General features: G+C 51.2%; 1 protein-coding gene across 1 annotated transcript in view; it reads right to left on the bottom strand.

Moving 5' to 3' along the window:
* Positions 1-14,732: 14,732 nt before the first annotated feature.
* The window catches only part of LOC115320769, a 50,430-nt gene continuing 44,040 nt past the window's right edge, over positions 14,733-21,122 (bottom strand). The window contains exons 4-6 of the mRNA XM_040218471.2: positions 18,789-18,875; positions 17,782-17,853; positions 14,733-14,935 (exon numbers count right to left, since the gene is read on the bottom strand). Coding sequence (XP_040074405.2) covers positions 14,733-14,935; positions 17,782-17,853; positions 18,789-18,875 — 362 coding nt within the window. The remainder of the gene's footprint in view (positions 14,936-17,781; positions 17,854-18,788; positions 18,876-21,122) is intronic.

Raw genomic sequence — 21,122 nt, forward strand, 5'->3', positions numbered from 1 at the left:
TTCAAAAAGAAGGGCCGTAGTGCGTTCGCAATTGCGTTAAAAAACAGGTTATAGGATTGCCGTTTTTAAATGTTATAAAGATGTCGCCTACAAAGCTTCTCAATTTCATGATTCTTGACGTCACGAATCAAAAGAAGCGAGGAGGCGAAGGCAAGAGAATCAAACGCCAAAAATAAAAAGGTGCGCGCGTGCGCGGGAAAATTTTTTTTCGCGATGCGGTTTTTTTTTTTGCGTGTCTATGACTGCAACTTGCATCGTTTTATACAATAAAAATAAATACGACCTTTGGGGTGTCAGTGCCCCTTTAAGCTCTGTGGTCGGTTTGCCTTGCTGCATACCCGACCCGGAGGAACAACACGGAGCCAACGGTTTCAACAACAAGAAACTACATTTAATTGGACATGGACAAGACGATTAACATTGCAACCGGCGGTGCCGGAGTCCAGGCAGCGACTCTCCGTGCGCCGCCTCTGATCTGCCTTATCAAGGCGGCGCATCCGATGTGCGCGTGGCTGGCGCGACGTCGCCGCCACGCGGGAAAAGTTCGGCTTGAGCCTCGCAGTCGGGCAACTTGGCTTGGGAGCCGCCAGGGTGCCCACACTTCCCCCCCCCTCAAGCTTCGTCCGGCATGTCGATGACGGAGACGTTGTGGGCGTCAGGGGGTGGATGGCGCTGTTGGGCGGACTGACGTTGTAAGTCCGGCCGGCGCCTGCTGGACGAGCGCGGCGGCTGCTGACGAGCGCGGCGGCTGCTGACGAGCGCGGCGGCTCGGTCAGCTCCAGCTTGTCGCTTGTTCGGGATCAGGGCTCCACCAGGTGGCTGCTTTGCACGTGGTCCTTGATCCTAGCCAGCTGCTGCTCCGTCCTGTAGAGGGTGGCCGCGGTCCACGATGAGACCGGCCGCCGTGTCGTTCAGATGGCGGGTGTGGCGACGGTTTTGTCCACGAGTCAGCTTGGTAGAAAACATAGAAGCAGACGACATGGGACTCAGTTGAGGGCTGAGCCTGACGTTATCTTCGGACCCCTTTCAGAAAGTTTGAAATAACGGATCTGAGGTGGGCACACAATCCTCTCCCCCCTCTCTTGAAAAAGGGGCAGATCCGTGGAAGTAGAAAACTACCCCCAAAATGCGAGAGAGGCAAAGCCAAGGAGACAAAAAAAAAAGGTTCCTCTCTCTTTGGTGTCACCGACGTCGCAGGTTATACCGCCGCCTTGGTGGAGACAAGGGGGTTTCCGGAACGGCACTGCCGTCAGTGTCGTTCCGGTCCTGCGAGGAATCTTCGTCTTCTGCTTGGAAAAATCGTTTAAGGTCGGTGACATGAACAGGTCCGGTTTCCTCACTAGACTCACAGTTAACTAGTTTGTAAGTGAGTGGCGAGCACTTTTCACGCACGCGAAACGGACCTTCCCACCTGTTGGCGAGGGAGGCTGTGAAGCCTCGAGCGGCGTCACTCAGTGGGTGAGTGCGCCGGAGCACAATATCTCCCACCTCGAACTGCAAGTCACGTCGCCCCCGGTTGTACTGTTCAGCCTGCTGTACCCGGGTGACGTCTAGATTTTCTCTGGCCTCTCGAAGGTTATCGGAGAAGCGCTTTCGCAGGTCCTCTGCGAACTTCACGTAGGGGCGAGGCCTTCCTCCAGACTCTGTAGAAAGGAGGCTGTTAGAAAGCGGGAATGCGAGCTCCTTGCCGAAATTTAATTGGGCAGGAGTGAGACCCGTTGACCGATTAGTGGTTGTACGGGTCGCGAATGCCAGCTCGGGCAGTTTCGCGTCCCAGTCCTTGTGGCGCTCTGTGTAGGCCACTAGCATCATCTTAAGGTTTCGATTTACCCTTTCCGTGATGTTTGCTTGCGGGTGGTACGGGGAAGTTCTTTTGTGCCGCGCATGCGTCCACAAACACCTTACTCGTGAGATAGGAGGCATTATCGCTTACAAGCTGTGCGGGAAAGCCAAACCTAGCGAATGTTTCGAGTAGACACTCCCAGATTTTTTGCGAATCTAGCTTCCGCAAAGGGAATAACTCGACCCACTTCGTGAAGTGGTCGGTTACAACGAATAGGTACTGATTGCCACGGGTACTACGTGGGAAGGGGCCCATGACGTCACAGCAACAAATCTGCCAAGGGCTCTGACTCGCGATTGGTTGCATTAGACCGGGGGCCTGACCACCACGTGGTTTTGCCTTCTGGCACACCGAGCAGCTACGAGCATATCGGAGCACATCTTGCCTCATGCCTGGCCAGGTAGCAATTCGGGATAACTTTTCGTAAGTCTTGCTCCCACTGCTGTGTCCTGCCAGGGCAGAGTCATGCATGTATCGGATGAAAAGCATACGTAGCTTGCGGGGTATCACGGTCCGGAACGCCGACAGGCAAGACGTCTGGCACCGTGGTGAAGTGGGCTGCGGTGGTCGGGTTAGGGATGCAGTCCTCTCTTTTGGTAAACGGAGTCAGCTCCGGTTGTTGTCCCAGCCGGTATCCACCACCAGAAAAGTCGAGTGTCATGCTTTCGCCTGTAGTGAAATCTCGGCCCAAGATCACGGGTACCACAAGTCCTGGCATATAAAGAAATCGCTGACGCCGCTTCTTTCCATTAAACCGAATCTGCAGCCTCACGGCTCCTCCAGCTGTTATCGCTGTACCAGAAGCTAGCTGCAAACGGGTTTCGCACTCCCGGAGGCTTATCTTTTTTGCTTTGCAGAGTTCGAAAACGAAATCCCCTATGAGCGAGATAGCGGCCCCGGAATCCAAAAGTGCGGCAATAGGAAAATCGAGCAGAAAAATAGTCATGCGCGGTTCAATGATATTAGGCTCGGGCTGGATTCGACATACCGATGCACCGATGGAATCTGTGCCGCGGCCTGACCGCTCCCAGGGACTGCACCGGCCGTCGGCGAGTGGCTGTCTGGTTTCAGCGTCGCCGGCCGTAGTAGTTTCCCTGGTTGTTTTGGTTCCGGCCCTTTGCCGCCGTCTCGTGCCACCTCTTGTTTGTAGTGTCCAGAAGCCTTGGACACTGCTTTCGGTGATGGCCGGGCTGCTCGCACTCGTAGCAGCAGTCCGACGACAGTTGCCTGCTTAGGCCACCCGCACCGAGGTGCCCGTCGGACGGCCTCCAGTGATCGGATAAGGAACCACTATGGGAGGGCCTCCACCAGGCTTGCGACTGGCTGTTGTGAGGAGGGCTTGTTCCGTTGCGGCGGGGGTCAATGCTGCTGGGCTGCGGGTTTGCGACCGCACCGTGCCAGTTTTCGCCAGCACTTGCAGGAGCAGACTGATGAAGATGGTTCGCTTGGGTGGTGATCTCCGTTGGGCCCCAGCTTACGATAGGGCACGGCCAACGACCTCCCACCTGTCGTGGCGACCCCCGCCCGAAACCCTCACGGGCCTCGCTGTGACCTCCGGGGACCTCTCGGGGAGAGTTAGGCGAACATACGCTTATCCCGCACGGGAGTTCACCATGCATGCCACGCCAACTCTCCTGGTTGACGTGGTGGGGAAGGGAGGTCTCGTTCGGACAGTCCACTTGCGTGGAGGCCTCGGGGCCCCGCCATGCGCATGCCGGCTCGAGCGCGTAATTGGCTGGTGGCGGCGGCACGTAGTTCCGCTCGGCATGAAGAGCTTCCTCGATGAGGCGGGCGCCCCGGGCTAGCTCTTCAAGGGTCTCAAAGGTGCGGTTGATCAGGTAGCCATGGTACCTGGGGTGACACTGTCTTCTGACCCGAGCTAATCTGTCCGATTCCGGTGACTTCGGGTCCGCCCTCTTGAAGAGCTCCTGCATGACCCGAACGTACCGGGCCAGACTTTCATCCGGGTGCTGCGTCGCGTAAGCATTCCTGCAAGCACAAAAAAAAGAAACGCCCCAAAAACACAACACAAGCGCGCAAAACAATTGCCGCCAGTCACAAAGACACATTCACAAACACGCCAATACAGCAAACGTGGACGTGACGGAAGTACGAAACAACGATAGGAAACACGGGGAATATGAAAAAGGCTTACCGAAAGAAGAAACCAAGCCCCGTGAAATTCCTGCGAGTGGGTAGCATACCACGGTTGGGCGCCATTGTGGTCGGTTTGCCTTGCTGCATACCCGACCCGGAGGAACAACACGGAGCCAACGGTTTCAACAACAAGAAACTACATTTAATTGGACATGGACAAGACGATTAACATTGCAACCGGCGGTGCCGGAGTCCAGGCAGCGACTCTCCGTGCGCCGCCTCTGATCTGCCTTATCAAGGCGGCGCATCCGATGTGCGCGTGGCTGGCGCGACGTCGCCGCCACGCGGGAAAAGTTCGGCTTGAGCCTCGCAGTCGGGCAACTTGGCTTGGGAGCCGCCAGGGTGCCCACAGCTCTTGCAATGAGAGCATTGGGGAGACTGCGGATAACAGAAAACGGTGTTGAAGTGTGTACAACAGTGTATGTAAGTGGCTGAACCCACCTCCTGGAAATTCCAGAGAGCACAACACAACAACCAAGGATCTATGTGAAACACCGTTCAACACCGTCATCTGTAAATCCATGGAGAATGTCGTTCGCAGAGTCATAAGTCAAGTCCCTTTTCAAAGAAATCTCATCGAAAATCAAGGTGCACACATGATTGCAGCCCGACAGCCCGACGGAAACAACGGCGCGAGAAGCTCAAGCCGCTCGGCTCCCCAAACTCCCGCTGAGCATGCGAGCACGCGGGCAGTCATGCGTCACCTTATTTGATGCAAAGCCGCTGCAACACGCTGTAGCAGAAAGCACAAACGGACGGCACGCACGGCACGGACGAACGACGCAGGGACGAGCAGAGGCAAGGCAGGCACACGGCAGGCCATGGCTGGCGCCATACCTCACGTGATTCTTGTGGCGTATTAAATTAAAACTATTTAGTCGTTTTAAGTACTTTAAAGAATTCTAAAGCATAACATTTTAAAAAATGAATACTCATCACGGAAAGGGTTCTAACTAATTTGAACCAAATTACAGAAAAACGCCACAGGGCATTAAACGCACTATCTTGGCCGCGAATCGGCTCCTGCCTCCTCTTTACGTTTACTATATTACACTATGGTAACCCGAGGTCCTCCCGAGGTCCTCCCGAAGGAACGCGAGGTCCTCCCGATGTCCTCGGGGGGGGGGGGGGGGGGGGGGGGGGGGGGAGGAAGGAAGGGAGGGGGGAGGGGGCGGGGGGGAGTGAGGAGGGTCGCGGTTACGCCGACGGAAACGGGCGCCTAAAGGCCCGTTACTTGCGACAGTCGCTGGAGCGTCCAGCGACTAGCGACTGGTTTTAGAGCGCAGCTCTTAGGCGCCCGTTTCCGGCTTGAGCGGCGTCGCCGTCGGCGTCGGCGTAACCAAGGTCACCCCAAGGTCACATGACCCCCAGGTCACCCCAAGGTCACGTGACCCCCCAGGTCACGTGACACCCTCCCCGAGGTCACGTGACCCCCCCTCCCCCTCCCCGGAATAATGTGACACCACCCCCCCGAGGTCACGTGACCCCCTCCCCCCCGAGGTCAGCTGACCCCCCCGGAGCATATTAAAGAATGAGGGGAGGAGGAGGAGAAGGAGGATGAGGAGGGGTCTACCCTCCCCTCAGTACCCTTCCCTCCTCCTCCTCAAGAGCTGCGCTCCAATTCGGCGTTACAGGGAGTTGTAAACGGCTTTCACTTTTTTTTTGTCGCGGAGCGACCAAAACAGGTGGGTAGCGACCGATTTTGGGCAGTCGCTCCCTGACCGATTTCTCAAGTCGCAAAACCGAGTCGCTGGACGGCGGAGCCAATCGGAGTCTCGTCGGAAGTGATGCGTGCGTTTGTTTACATCCGGCAGTGCTACCCGCAGCTACCCGCGGGAAATAGCGACGCGCGCACGGCGACGGTCACTGGCATGTAGTTCTCCTCGGAAGCTCATATTAATGCTGCCAAAGACTATTTGTTTCTTTACAATAAGCGGCACCCCGACCACAAGGATCGGGGCAAAAAGCTGCAGGCCTAAAACGAGATCGGCGACATTTTCGGCATGGCAAATACGTACAATATCACGGTTGAGGGAGCGCACATATAGCCGTTGTTTTACGTTCCGAAGCACCATTACGTTTTCTTGTTTTTTCCTGCCGGCACCTTTGATCAGAAAAACCTTTCAGCCGACTCGAAAAGGTGTTGATTACTATCCGTTAAGTTGGCAGCGAGCCTGGCGACTCGTCGGTCGCTCAAGGTGTGAACACTGGTGGTTGCCAGTCGCTTGTCGCTAGTTGCCCCAGCGACTGTCCCAAGTCGCAAGTGTGAACGGGCCTTAAGAGCTGCGCTCTAAAAGTAAACGCTCGATCATGCCGTAATTTTTTGAAAACCAATACATCAAGTCGCTCCAATGCGGTTCAAAGCCATGAGTTTGTTTCCCCGTACGGCAGGTCGTAGTGTGTATTTCTATTGTAGTGTTTTTTTTTTTTCTATTTGTGCTGTTCGCGCACGGCTACAATTGCGATCTTCAATTAATCTCTCTAGAGCGGATATTCACTCAGCTGGAAGTGATGCTTCACAGGCAGAGAAATCGCTTTCCGATAATCTTGAATGCAGTCAGGCCGCGACTTGCGGCGGGTGTTAATGTACGGAGCTACGACGTGGCGAGCTCGAAAAATTCTAGCGCTCATCCCAGCGCGCCACTTGGAGGGTAGTTTCTCCAAGAACCGTAGTATATTTAAAGAGCAAATAAAAGGGTAGCTTTTTAGAGCGCAGCTCTTAGGGGCCCGTTTCCAGCCTGAGCGGCGTCGCCGTTGGCGTCGCCGTCGGCGTCGCCGTCGCCGTCGCCGTCGGCGTCGGCGTCGGCGTTGGCGTCGGCGTAACCGCGCCCCTCCCTCTCCTCCTCCTCCCTCCTCCTCCTCTTCCCCTCCTTCTCCTCCTCCCCTCATTGTGTAGTATGGTCCGGGTGGGTCACGTGACCTCGGGGGGAGGGGGTCACATGACCCGTTTCCAGCCTGTGGGGCGTCGGCGTCGCCCCTCCCCCTCCTCCTCCCCCCCGCTCCTCCTCCTCCCCCCTCCTCCCCCGCCCAGGTCACGTGACCCCGGGGGGTGGCTCCCCTCCCCCCGCCGGTCACGTGACGGCCCGCCCAAGGTCATGTGATCCCGTCCCCTCGAGGTCACGTGACACCCCGGACCTCTGCCCTCCTCCCCCTCCTCCTCCTCCCCTCATTGTCTGGTTCGGGGGGGTCACGTGACCTCGGGGGGAGGGGGTCACATGACTTCAGCGGCGAGGAGGAAAGCAGTACGAAGGTGGAGAAGGGGGGGAGGAGAGACGAGGAGGCGGATGCGAGGGGAGGGGAGGAGCTTGAGGGACGAGGAGGTGGTAAAGGAGAGGGAGGGGGAGCAGGAGGGGAGGAGGACTAGCAGGCATGATCACGAGGGAGGAGGAGGAATATACCCTCCACTCCTCCTCCTCAAGAGCTGCGCTCCAATTCGGCGTTACAGGAAGTTGTAAACGGCTTTCACTTTTTTTTTCCGATTTTACCTACTATTCTTTTTTAATGATATAATTCCGCACTGTAAAGATATGAACTTTCCGTCATAATTTCGTACTGTTCAGTCCTTTCCCCAGTGCGCAATCGCTCTCGGGGAAAAGACAACCTACAGTCACATTGGCCACTGTACGATAGAAGCTTACTGTTCAGACCAACGTTCCAACATGACTATCCGCACGTCGATCGATTGCACCTAATCCCTCAAGTGGTCTAATTCTTTAATGTAAAGCGGAATGTCAACCAGCGACACCCCGCCCCCTCCGATCACGGCCCGACCAGCGCCATCAATGCCCGACCAGTTTACGTCATCTCATCCTGTTGCTACACCACTGATACGCGAACACACGGTTACATCGGCGATAATTCCAGTCTTCTGTTCACAACGCACAACACTGCCATCACGATGTTGCTGCTATGTTGCTGCCACGCAGAAATACAAAACCTCGTTGAACGCCGGTTGGCATTCGAAATCGGAAAACAGAACCGAACTCAGCACGGAAGGCACCCAGGCAGCCGGCAGCAAAATCTGCGTCTTGGACGCAGTTCCTACGATTTCCATAACGTCGAAAATGTCGACACAGTTCATCATGGTTCCACTATTGTAGTTCCACGTGGGTCCCGTGATCCATGTGCAAACCCCACGCGCAATCCGGAGACGGCCATCTTACCCAGTGTACGTAGCGCTGCTGGAACTGCTCCGGAACTTCGCTGTTTCTAGAGGCTTCATTTGCTTGTTTGAAAAAATTAGTGATAAAAAAAGCCAATTACAACTCCCTGTAACGCCGAATTAGAGCGCAGCTTTTGTGCAGGGGGCAAGGGTACTAGGGTCACCTGTCGTCGGGGGTCACGTGGAAATCTAGTGGAAAATTTTTCCACTAGATTTAGAGGGGAATTTTTTCTGCTAGATTTAGCGGGAAAAATTTTCCGCTAGATTTAGCAGGGAATTTTGTCGGCTCGATTTAGCGGGGAATTGTTTCCGCAAGATTTAGCGGGAAGTTTTTCCGTTAGATTTAGCGGGGAAATTTCTCCGCTAGATTTAGCGTGGAAATTTGTCCGCTAGATTTAGCGGATAATTTTTCCTCTAGATTGAGCGGGGAATTTTCTCCGCGAGATTTAGTGGGGAATTTTTCCCGCTAGATTTAGCGGGGAAAATTTTCCGCTACATTTAGCGGGGAAGTTTTTCCGCTCGATATAGCGGGGAAATTTACGCACAATGCACCGCGCGGTTACGCCGACGGCGACGGCGACGCCGCTCAAGCTTGGCTCCGAAGAGGGGACACCTTCACCAGTACCTACAATCCTACCACCAGAACGCAGAACAGACGTTTTGGCCATACAAGAAACGTGGAAGGCCATCACTATTCCGGGATACTAAGCCTTTAATCACACCAACTCATCAGGGGTCGTACGAGTCACCACGCTAGTGCGACGCAACCTACCAGCACAACTTCAATGAACCGGCATCGAAAACATCGAGCACACCTTCATCGAAATCTTGGCGGGCAAGAAGAAGAGCCATCGCAGCACGTTCATCCTCAATGTATACAGTCCTCCGAAGGCACGACACTCGTTTCACCAGCTCCTGCGCGCCGCCATAGACATGGCCAAGGGAAAAGCTCTGCTCATCGTTGGTGACTTTAACGCACCACACATGTCATGGGGCTATCCGCAAGATAGCGCTAAGGGTCGGCAGCTTTGGCAGGACATTGCCACCCTGGGACTGGACCTGCTCACAGACCCGACGCAGCCAACTCGGAAAGCCACGGGCGGATGCAAAGACACATCACCAGACCTCACACTCGGTCACTGCTTGCACGCAGAATGGCACAACACCCTGGAAACTCTGGGCAGTGACCACTATATCCTCAACATTCTCCTGAGACGCGGCCCTACGAAGCCCATGGGAAGGCCTCTGCGAGTAGTCGAGTGGGACACTTTCAGGCAGGAGCTTGACGAAGTGGACCGAGACGGAGAGATCAAGGACCTGGATCAGTGGACCGCAGGCATCAGAGAAGTTGAAGCCTCAGCCACAAGAAACATTCCCGAGGAAGCAAATCTGACCGCGGCGGACAGTCGGCTCCTGCACCTATGGGAAATGAAGACAAACCTTGAGGCACGCTTAAGGCGAAAGAAAGGAAATCGTCGGCTACGCAAGCGAATCGCAGCATTGTACAAGACCATCGAGAGTCATGCCACTTATCTCAAGCAATGGGAAGACACCTACAAAGAGTTCGAAGGAGCTCCCAACACTCCAAAGACGTGGAACATCCTTCGACATCTCCTCGACCCCGGACAAAGCCGAACCACAGTCCGAAATCAGATGGAGTGTATCCTGAACTCATTCAAGGGAGATGGAAACGAGCTTGTCCAAGCAGTACAAAACAAGTATATCGGACGAGCTCCGCCAACACCTGCGATGGAATACACTTGCCAGCCAAACCCTACGCTAGACGAAGAGTTCCGACCCTTCGAAGTCATGGCTGCGATCCGAGAGCTCAAGACCCGCTCCGCTCCAGGACCTGATGAGGTCTCCAACAAGCTACTGCGGCACTTGGATGACAGAGAGATTGACCGGCTAACATCACACTTCAACGTCTGCTGGCAAAAAGGAGAAATCCCAGAATCCTGGAGGACTGCGAAGACGGTGTTTATACCCAAGCCTGGGAAAAAACTTCAACTGGAAGCCCTGCGCCCCATTTCGCTCACGTCCTGTCTCGGGAAAGTCTTGGAGCATGTCGTACTCAATCGCCTTAACAGGTACGCAGAGGCCAACAAAGTCTTCGCGGACACGATGGTCGGGTTCAGACCCAAGTTCTCGACGCAGGACGTGATGCTCCGACTGTATCATCAGATTGTGGAACGGGAATACGCACCCAAAAGGGACACCAGAGCCATACTCGGGCTGGACATCTCGAAAGCATTCACAAATGTCAGCCACGCAGCCATCCTCCGTGGGCTAAACTCCATTGATGTGGGCGAGCGCATCTTCAAATACATACAGAACTTCCTATCAAGTAGGCAGGTGCAGGTCTCGATCGGCGGTTTCCAATCTGACCTGCAAACTCTGGGCGGAGTCGGAACACCGCAAGGAGCAGTACTCTCTCCGTTTCTCTTCAATATCGCCATGAAAGATTTACCGACGAAACTACAAGATATCCCCAACCTTCACCACAGCATATACGCAGACGATGTCACTCTGTGGATGGTAGGAGGAAGCGATGGCGCCATCCAAGACTCGCTGCAAGAAGCTATACGCATCGTGGAAGCCTACGCTAAGGAGCGCGGACTAGCCTGCTCTCAGGAAAAGTCGGAGTTGCTGCTCATGGCCGGCACCACGGTAAAAACTCCCTCAAGCATCATACTGCAGGTCGGAGGCAAAGACGTCCCTCGGGTCCGGCGACTTCGGATACTCGGTCTGTGGTTGCAGGAGGATGGCAAGAACACATACAGCATCGGAGTCCTCCGTAACCACGCACAGCAAGTAGGAAGACTCATAGCAAGAATCGCCGGAAAACGGTACGGGATGAAAGAGCGGAATGTCATTCGCCTTATCAAAGCCTTCGTGATTAGCCGGATTGCCTACATTGCACCCTTCCTGGACTTGACACTCACGGAGAGGGATGCCATCGATCGCATCATCCGCTGCGTATACAAGAAAGCGCTTCACCTAACACCTTCAACAGAGACCAAGCGACTCGAGAAGCTTGGGCTTCACAACACCCTCTCGGAAATCATTGAGGCACAGAGGATAGCCCACTACGAAAGGCTATCTCTGACCACAGCGGGAAGAACCCTCCTCACATCTTTGGGCATCAACTACCACCCAGCAGGGCACAGCACGCGAGGCTGGCTTCCAAACGAGCTACGCGAGCAACTAAAGATTTCGCCTCTGCCTCGTCACATGCATCCAGTGCACGACGCAGGCAGACGCATGGCCAGAGTTAAGGCTCTGGAGAACACTCTACAGCAAGGCTACGACGACTCTGAGGTGACCTATGTCGACGCAGCCTCAGCTGACAGGGGTCGAATGACCCTTGCAGTTACGAATCGCTCCGGCCAAATCCTCACGGCAGGCAGCGTGTATACCAGCAACAGTGCAGAGGCAGAGGAGGCAGCCATCGCCTTGGCCCTCACCCTCAGCACCACGAAAGTCATCGTCAGTGACTCCCAGATGGCCATCCGCCAGTACATGCGTGGTCATATCTCTGACAAAGCCCTCAAGATCGCCACTGGACATCGTCTGATTGACCACCCAGTCCTCATACTGTGGTCTCCAGCCCATGCGTCACTCCCAGGCAACGAGAGTGCTCACAGTGCAGCCTGCGCTCTTACCAACCGGGCTAGCACACCAAGTGAGCACTCGACCTTCGCCACGTGGAACCACGACAACCTCTACACCTTTAAGGGGGTGCTGGACCACTACCGAGTAGAACGCCGAGCCCACCCAGAGGCTCACAGCACTCTCAACAAGGCAGAATCCACCATCCTCCGTCAAGTCCAGACGGAGACCTTCCTCAACCCGGCGCAGTTGCACTCGTGGTACCCAGATACCTACGACCCGTCTTGCAGGGACTGTGGCGAGATCGAAACACTCCACCATATACTCTGGGGGTGTCCGGAGCTGCTTCTTCATTTGAAGAATAAGGAGTTCATCAAGCAAGCCAGGCAACCAGGCGCCTGGGAATCCTTCCTGCGGGATCCTGACCATACGACTCAGAAAATTCTAGTCCAGCTGGCCTCGGACGCCGCCGGGAACATCGCGTCTCGTCTGTCCACCGAGGGGATCGCTTCGTCAAGAGTCTCTCCCTAAGAGAGACTCGGTTGACGCGGGGATCTAACAGTCTTGGACCCAATAAAGTCTACCTCATCTCACCTCAAGCCGGAAACGGGCGCCTAAAGGCCTGACCACACTAGCGTGAACAGCGCCGCCGGGCGGCGCCGCCGGGCGGCACCGCCGTCCGGCGTCCTAACGTGAGAAGTCCACATTGGCCTCCGTTTTGCAGGCGTCACGTGACAGTACTGGATCCCGCGATCGCGCCTCCCGGCGGATTTCCCGCTCTTTCGTCGTCTGCTCTTCGTTACATTCTTCCGTTCCGCACTCGCTGCCTACATGGTAGGAGTCCATAATGAACTGGTGATCAGCGTGAATGTGATTATCCTAGCCTGCTCGTTGATTTTGCGACGTCGCCGCGCTCTGAAGGGAAGGAGGCGCAGGTTTTGGATCCGGCCGAGTTGGTTCTACCGAAATACCGAAGGACGGGACAGGTGTGGCGCGCCGCCGGGGCTTTGCTGCCCGGCGGCGCGCCAGAGATGAAGGCTACTTTCGAAAGTGTCACCAAATCAACACGACATCCGTCACAACACAGACGGCATGCAAAAAGTGCCACGTAGAAACTCACTTGTAATTCCGAATTCCTCTCCTATAATTTCCCAGCGGTTGTTCTTAGCGTCCTGATCTAGGTAGTCTGGCTGCGTCTTGTCATATCAAAAGGGAAACAGACGCAGTCTCAAGGAACCGCTCCGTTGGAGAAGGCATCGGGGGGAAATAGGGAGAGCAGACGACACGAAACACGTCCTTCGGAATGTGAAAGACGCGCCGAGGACCGGCTTGAGCGGTGCCATGGCATCGCGACGTCACTATCTACGCCACCTCCCATTGGCTCCTCTCTTCTGCGGCGAACGGCGCCGAGCTCTGAACCACGCACGAAGCGGTTGACTCTGCGGCGCCGTACGTCGCGCCGTTGAAGCCGAAAACTTGTTTGGGTCGGCAAACGGCAGCACCGACCGTCGCGCCGCAGGCCTCCGCGACGCCAATGTGGTCGTGCCTTAATCTAAAACGTCAATGCAACCGAAATGTTCTGCACGTTTGGACTAGAAGACGAAATTACAGGCGGCCTTCGGTGCCGCTGAAGCTCGATCAACTCAACAACATTCATTAAGCAACGTGCGCGACGTGCTCGACAAACGAAACCAAAAGAAGATGAATCGGGAAGGCGAAAGCTTTCTCCCGTCTGCATGGAGGAGAAAAACGTTTCGTTCATCCCTGTTTCTTGTGTCCGCATGGAGGCGCGTCAGTAGAAGGAAGGAAGACGCGCCGTTGTTACCTTTTCTCTCTATTTTTTCTTCGAGTGTAGGCTTCCGAACAGGCCGCCTCACGCACACTCAACCCTCGTTCCGCTCCGCTTCGCTCCGCTTCGCTCCGCTTCGCTCCGCTTCGCTCCGCTTCGCTCGGGAAAGATAACGTGTAATTCAGACTCGAGGTCCTGTCAAGCCACGTTGGAACTGCCAACGGTTTGGCAGGCGACAGCTTCGCGCTCTCAGGGTAGACCGTCGCATCAGCATGCCCGGTTTTGTTTAGCGTCGCCGCGTTGATGCTAGTTACAAACACGGCGGTGTTTGAGAAATGGCGTCTGTTGTTGCTGGCTTCAGACTTTGGTGCCTCTAGCGCGTCTCCGACTTGTATGTTTATCGTCCTATGCCGCCCATACATCAAAAGTGATCCCGAAGTGGCAACAGATGACGTCACAGAAACCGGAGTGTCACGCTGTCGGAGGTCGCGATCCTGGCGGCTGGCCGTCGAAATGCTGGCGAAAACCACGAGCCAACGTGAGTGTCACTGTTGTCGCGGCGTCCCAACTTCTGGCTGCGGACGAAAGAGCGACCTGCAGCAAAACAGGCGTCTGCAACATACACCACAGCTATTGGGACGCCGCCAGGATCGCGACCGGCGACAGCATGACACTTCTATGACGTCATCAGGCGGAAATCGAGGGACCACTTTTTTGGGCGCGGTGAACACATCAGTCAGAGAGGCGTTGCAGGCACCATACTTCGGACACGGCGTTCGCGCGTGCGTCTTTTCAGCAGAGGTTTCGTTGCCATGGTGAAAATGACTACATCAGATGGGTTTATCGTGCGGAAGGAGACCGTGGTGTGGCGAGATTAGGTGGTTGCTTGTTTTTTTTTTCCGGTGTACTTTTCAATGGGCTGAATGTGAACCAAAAGAGGTAGAAATAAGAGCTTTGTGCAGATGGCTGATTTTCCCCAGTGCCTAATACCTTTACACGAAATACATGTTTTTAGTTCGGAATCTGAACATACTTTTCTCATGCACCGTAGGGCAGAACTATAGTCCCGCCACCCCTCCCACTTAAGCATCTTGTCAAGCGTTTTTTTTTCATGATATTAATCGTGACACATTCAAAACAAAATCAACTGCACCATTTGAATGGCTGTTTTATTGATCTTCAGATATAGGTTCGGTAATGTTAATTGGAAGTTTTTCGACTCCATCACAAATTGGCTTCTCGTAGAGAAAAAATTTGCGGTCACCGCAAAACTTTTCGTAATATTTGGTGCAGTTCTCGTTTAGATAAGTTTCGTTTAGATTTTCATGCCTCACCCACATTTCGCAAGCTTGTTGGCAGGGCATGTTTTCACCTGAAAATATATTGAACAGGTTTATATTCGTAATATACACTAAAAAATCAAGGATTAAAAAAGAAAACAAATACAGACGTATCTAGACATTGGTTAACCATAGCTATAATGCAGAGTTTTAGTGGACCGTACGCTAGAGCGCAAGGAAATTGCGGGTCGTCGCATGCCCAGAACGCAATTGAAGAGCTAGCGTATTGCGTACGCACGCAACGCTGGGGATGTTGCGTTGCGGGCTAGAGGACTTTGCGGGAAACTCTCGAGAGATTTCGGGCCCAACGAGGGCATCAGTTTTCAGATGGCAGTTACCTCGACTGGCGCAGCAAGGGCGACAGGGTATTCGGGAAGTACAGTGTTACGTGAAATTGTGTGATGTTCAGCTCGGCAATTCCTTCCGAGACCTATACCGCGGTCGAATCAGATCACCGTGCAGCTGAAGGAGTGCACAGTGAAAACGTTCACCGCTCGCAATGTGCGTCAACACTGCGATCTGCTCAACGCTAAGCCTATTCGCACAGTTCATCGCCGACGGACGAACTTCAAGAAATCGCTCAAGTTCTCGCTATGCACTGTACATTAGTAGGTCATGGATTCATTCCGCGATAGTATTGATGAAGGGTGCCGTTTCCACGGGACGATTGACGGAGACTTTGTGATCGAATTTTGCTACGCACTCGTACTCGTAGCCTCTGTACCCTGCAGAAAAGCTCGCTTGACGAGGCAGCTACGGCTTGGTTTAATTCGAAATGAAATGATTTTCCACGTTATCATTTTCATTTTTTTTTTTTTTTTTTTTTTTGTGAGGAGCATGGTGGCTGTATAAGCCCGCGGAATTCTACGGCTCGGGCGAATTTAACCAAGATCATGCGAGGTGTTCACTCGGAAACGTAACGCACAACTAAATTCGGTCCGAGCAGGTCGTTTTTAGCGCACGCTATATTATTGCGTATTGCCTACGTAAGAGCCAGCAACGCGATACTAGAACTGTCTAATAAATGAGCCCTAACTATATCACACCCGTATATCCACGTTATCTTTGAAAGTTCTTTGGTATGAAGTGGAATGCAAATAGTAATAAAACACGCTCTTTTGAGTTCGTAGTATTGAAGGTTTGTTGGTAGTCAAAGGTTTTTGATAACGGCCCACTTCCATTACAGAGATCGTTTCAGAGAAATGAAACTTGGAGATATTAAATTACCCTGTTCTCACACTTTAATTTCCCTCAAAATACTACGTAAAATCACACACACACACAAACACACAAACACACACACACACGCACACACACAAGCGCGCGCGTTTGCCTGTGTGCGCTGACACGCACAGACGCACACGCGATACACACACACGCGCGCACTCACGCACACACACACACACACACTCGGGAAGAAAATGCTTTATTCTACTGCGAGAAAATGAATTAACGTTTTAAGAAACATGGAACGGTGGTGTTGTAAGATGGAAGCCAACCAAGAACCGAAAACGCTGACCAACAGCATGGTTTACATGTACAGGCGTCCTTGTTGTTTTGCCCTGGGGCTTAATGTTCCCAAGATACACGGATTTTATAGCATTCAAAATTATGTATTTTATAAAATATCTGGTCATACACGTCATTCTACGTTATAATATTTTTTTTTTAAATTTCATTATAGCTGAGTCTCTCTCAGACATATTTCAGTTGAATAACACGTTTCTTTGTTTTTGGTCTTGATCTGCTGTTTAATGACACGGCACACAATTTTGTGATTTTGAAATTAGAATTATCTGTGCTTGTAATTTTTAAATTTATCTTTAATTACGCTTGTCAGATGGGTCATATCACGAAACAGTTTTGCCGTGCGTTATTTGTCAGCGAACGCCGGAGTTCAACAATAGTTTTTTTTACTCTTTATATCTCTTCCTTTCTGTTAGTAAGGGTTAAGTAATGACTGATAGGACAGGTTTTTTGGCTTCCCTCGTGTCAAAGTGATGAAAATATTAGTCAGATGTTTAGGCAACGCTTTAACAAATGTTTTTCGATTTATACTCATTCAAAGAAAACCTCACATGGGTGGGATTTCGCCTTTATTTATTGTGACATAAAAACGTTAACTTAATTTCTGAATTATTGTACAATTTAGCGTAGACATGTTCTCTGGAATCGATTTCTTTCAAAATATATTCCGGAGAAACTATAGTCTGGTGAATCTGTGTGTCAGTCTACTGTTTTTTGAGCTGGCATATAGGTATTTTATTTGTTTATGTCTAGCTTCCATCTAGCCAAATCACAAAAACGAGCGTATCTTTGTTCCAGCTGATTCCGGTAAGGCAACACGTTGTTAAATGTTTCTTCAATCCAGTTTTTTTATGTTTTTCTTTTTTTTTACCGGCATGCACGCCGTACACTTATTTATGTGTCTTATATATACCTCTCAATGTAAGCCAGATGTGGATGTGCCATTGTGTTTTTTTTCTCACTTTGTTGCCTAAAAACAACACCAACAACAAATATGCAGGTTTTGTCTTTATCCACTGTTTTGCGACCCTGCCAGCTAATCTTACCTTCGTTAATGATTTTTGTGAACACTAGCTAAATGCGTTTTTATTGATCTCGATTCTTAAAAAAAAACACGTTGGTGGATAATTGTTTTGAACTCGCTACGTTGATGTAGTACCTTCTTTTATGAGTAATGTGCAGTCTTAAAGTGTCTGTCTGAAATAATAGAAAACACGGCTAATGGGCGCTGTTAGCGCTAAAGTTAGCTGTTTAAAGCTATCCGTTTTTTTAAACCTTTTTTTTTTTTTTACATCTCACAGCGACGTAAAAAGCAATAACTATAAATAAAAGAAAAAAAAATCCAGTTTACCCGCTTCGAGAGTGTTCTCACCGCCTTCGTGCTTGTGAGCTGAGGGATTCTTTTTGCACTGTAGTTTGGCAGCTTGAATAGGAAAGGACAATATGACAAGTTAAACGCCATAAAACCAGGATAGGTAATAAAACTAAAGTGACAAATTTCCCGCTTATGAAACAATACACAATATTTCAGTTTGATTGGCGCTCAGGGCATCATTAATGTTAGCCCGCAGAAATCAACAGTTCCTCTAAGAAAATATGTTTAAAGTAAATTTAACATAACTTAAACAGGAAGACGAAACAGCCAAAACAGGAAGACGAAACAGCCATGATCAAAGGATTGTATGAGCTTTTACTTAGTTTATGTCTCTTTTTTGTTCCAACTTTTATTAGTATTTGTTTCTTATATTTACTTTTAATTACGCTCGTCAGATGGGTCATATCACGAAACATTGTATGCCGTACGTTTTTACTAACCGAACGCCACACTTCAACAACATAGTTTGTTTCACTCTTTGTTGTTTTTTTCTTTTTCTTACTAAGGGCTGAGTATTAACTGATAAGACTGGTTTTTCTGTATTCCAGTGTTAAAGTCACAAATGAAATTACTCAGATGTTTAGGCAGCGTTATGTAGAAGAGACACGCAGTCAGAGCAGTATGGATGAGGTCTTGAACGAACATCACACAGCCGTGATACACGTCCGCACGCCGGTACGACGCCCATCCCGATCGAAAGAGGCAGGGGTGGGGACCGAGTCCCGGTTTAGTCGAGACATGGAGTCACCTACTTACTAATAAAACGTTTACGGACTGACTTGAAATAAGGAATAATAAGTATGACAGGCGACGACGGCAGGGTAGCTGTGTTTTGTTTCTTTGAACAATGCTCTAACCGGTGAGTGTTTGTTAGGTTGAGGACAACAATAAACAAACAAAAAAATGTCAAGGATAGATCGACTACACCGAAGAAGAATTAGCTGCTGCTACATACAAACCCGGTCTGGATATTGAATGCCTACCTTCGTTCCAATGATTCATCAACACGACGGCGCAATTTGCATCGGTGTACGCAAAAGGGTAGCAAGATTCATTTGTGAGGTTTTCACCTGAAAGAAGGGTACGAGACGGCAATAAAAATGAGGGAGCGTTTTTTAAAATTTATTTTACATATGCGCACACTGATCGTGGTCGAGAGAATACGGTGATGAGTTCATAATTGCAATATGTTAGGAAGTTGAATTACACACTCAAAGTTCACATAGGCGTAGTCAATCGTGATACTCGTGAAACACCAATGAATATAATTTTTTTTTATTCTGCTCATTCAGTGTGAAGGCCGGGCGAGATCACAACCCGATGAAATGAACTCGCGCTTTCGGTCAGCCTCAGCGCGGCGGCATTCTTGCGCCTATCTTTCATCAACCGAAAAGGGGTACAATTAGGATTCGGTGTTTTGGGAATCTATTGTTTTGCCGAATTCGGAGTGTTTGTCGGAGTTTAGTTTTTGCCAAGAATTCTGAGTTCATTTTTTAAAAAAGAAAAAATAAGCACTACTTTTTTTTTTTTTCAAAATCTGTAGGACTAGGACAATCAAACCGTGAGACCATGCGCGTCCGTCCGTCACGGCTCGACAGTTAAAATTGAGGGAAGCGTTTCCCCAGCACTAAATGTCGCGAGAAACCTGAATTTGTGTTTTGTTATGCATCAAATCAGTTTTGCCGCTAAATTCAGTAAGTAAACCTGAGTTGATGTATAGGATGATAGTATCGGACATATATAGAACGCCATTCAACGAACGCCGTTTCATCGAATAAGCGGACATTTCATCGAACGCCGGTTCATGGAACTAAGTTTCATCGAATCCCCTGACACCGTTTTATCGAATTTCCCCTCTCCTAATTTTGGAGTATTATAGACCTTTTTTGTGTACTCTGGTCCCCAGCCACCTAATAGGCGTATCCGGTATGGGCGACGAAAAAATACTAAAACGTTTCAACCTGGACCTATAAAGGGGAGGCAAAACGAGAATGTGTGACGGTTACGCTTATTTCCTAAGTGCATTCTATTGGCGTGGCGACGGCAAAACAATGTTCTCGCCCATACTGGAAGTGGGGACAATTCAAGATAGCGGCGCCCTTGAAGAAAGGGTCTATACACCAACTCATGTTTACAAACAAACCGGAGCGCCTTTAGCGGACGCCACCGGCGCCGCGCATGCGCGGTGGATGGTGGGCAAGAAGCCCGCCGTCGCCCATAAACAAACCATTGAATTGCGTTGTTGTCGGCGTCGGTGGGAGTCCCCGTGCTCTTTTTCGCGTTGAAATTGTTGATGCTACGTCCTCCTAACAATATCTGACTACTTGAGCGGCTTCAGCAAAACTAAGGAGGCAAAACTTTGCGTGAATAATGTGACGTGCGGCGATTCATTTCACGTGGACGCCGCAGAATGGGCGCTAAAGCCTGACTCCCACGATGAGATTCTGCTCGCTGTTTTCAGACGCGACGTTGCTCGGACTGCAAAAGCGTGGACCGCGTAGCTAGATGGTGGACGTCGCTACTGGAAACCGCAAGTAGAATCGGGCATTACAAGTCGGTGATGGCCACCGGTAACAATAATGATAAACATCTTCTTGTATCTGTTTACACTTAGCCTACTTACCCCAACCAACCTTCAAAAGTGGTGTGAGGCCTGCACTTAGTTTTTATCGCAATTACCGGGTCAACGTTTGGTTTACGGGCCCCTGTGGTTTGAACGAGCTGACGACAAAAAGCAGCCAAGTTTGAAAGAGCAGACGATCAGCTCGAAGGCATGCGTAATGGTGTACGGGCAAGAAGCACCGCCGTCCCACGTCAACAAACCACTCGAATGTCACGTTGTCGGCGTCTGTGTAAGTCTGCATACTTTTTTTCGCGTTGGAATTGTCGATTCTACGTCCTAATCGCCAATGTTTTACCACTTTAATCGCCTAAGCGAAATTATCAAGGCTCGTTACGCCGCTAAACTTTCCGTAAATAATTTGACGTGCGGCGATTCATTCGCATGAACGCCGCAGAATGGACGCCAAAACCATGATGAGATTCTTCCAGCTGTTTTCGGTAGTGACGTGGCTCGTGTTGCAAAAGTGTAGAAGATAGCTGCGATGATCGACGTCGATACTGAAAACCGGAAGCGGGAACAGACCAAGCGTAACAAGTCGGTGATGGCCACCGGTACTAATGATCAACATTTGTATCTACTGTTTACACCGAGCCTACTTAAGTCTTTTGAGGCCTGCAATTACTTCTTATTTCAATCACCGGGTCAAAATTTGGTCTTCGGGCCGCGTTTGTTTGAACGAGCAGACGACAAAAAG

This window comes from Ixodes scapularis, unplaced genomic scaffold (assembly GCF_016920785.2).
Source record: "Ixodes scapularis isolate PalLabHiFi unplaced genomic scaffold, ASM1692078v2 PGA_scaffold3__209_contigs__length_174095766, whole genome shotgun sequence".
Lineage (NCBI taxonomy): Eukaryota > Metazoa > Arthropoda > Arachnida > Ixodida > Ixodidae > Ixodes > Ixodes scapularis.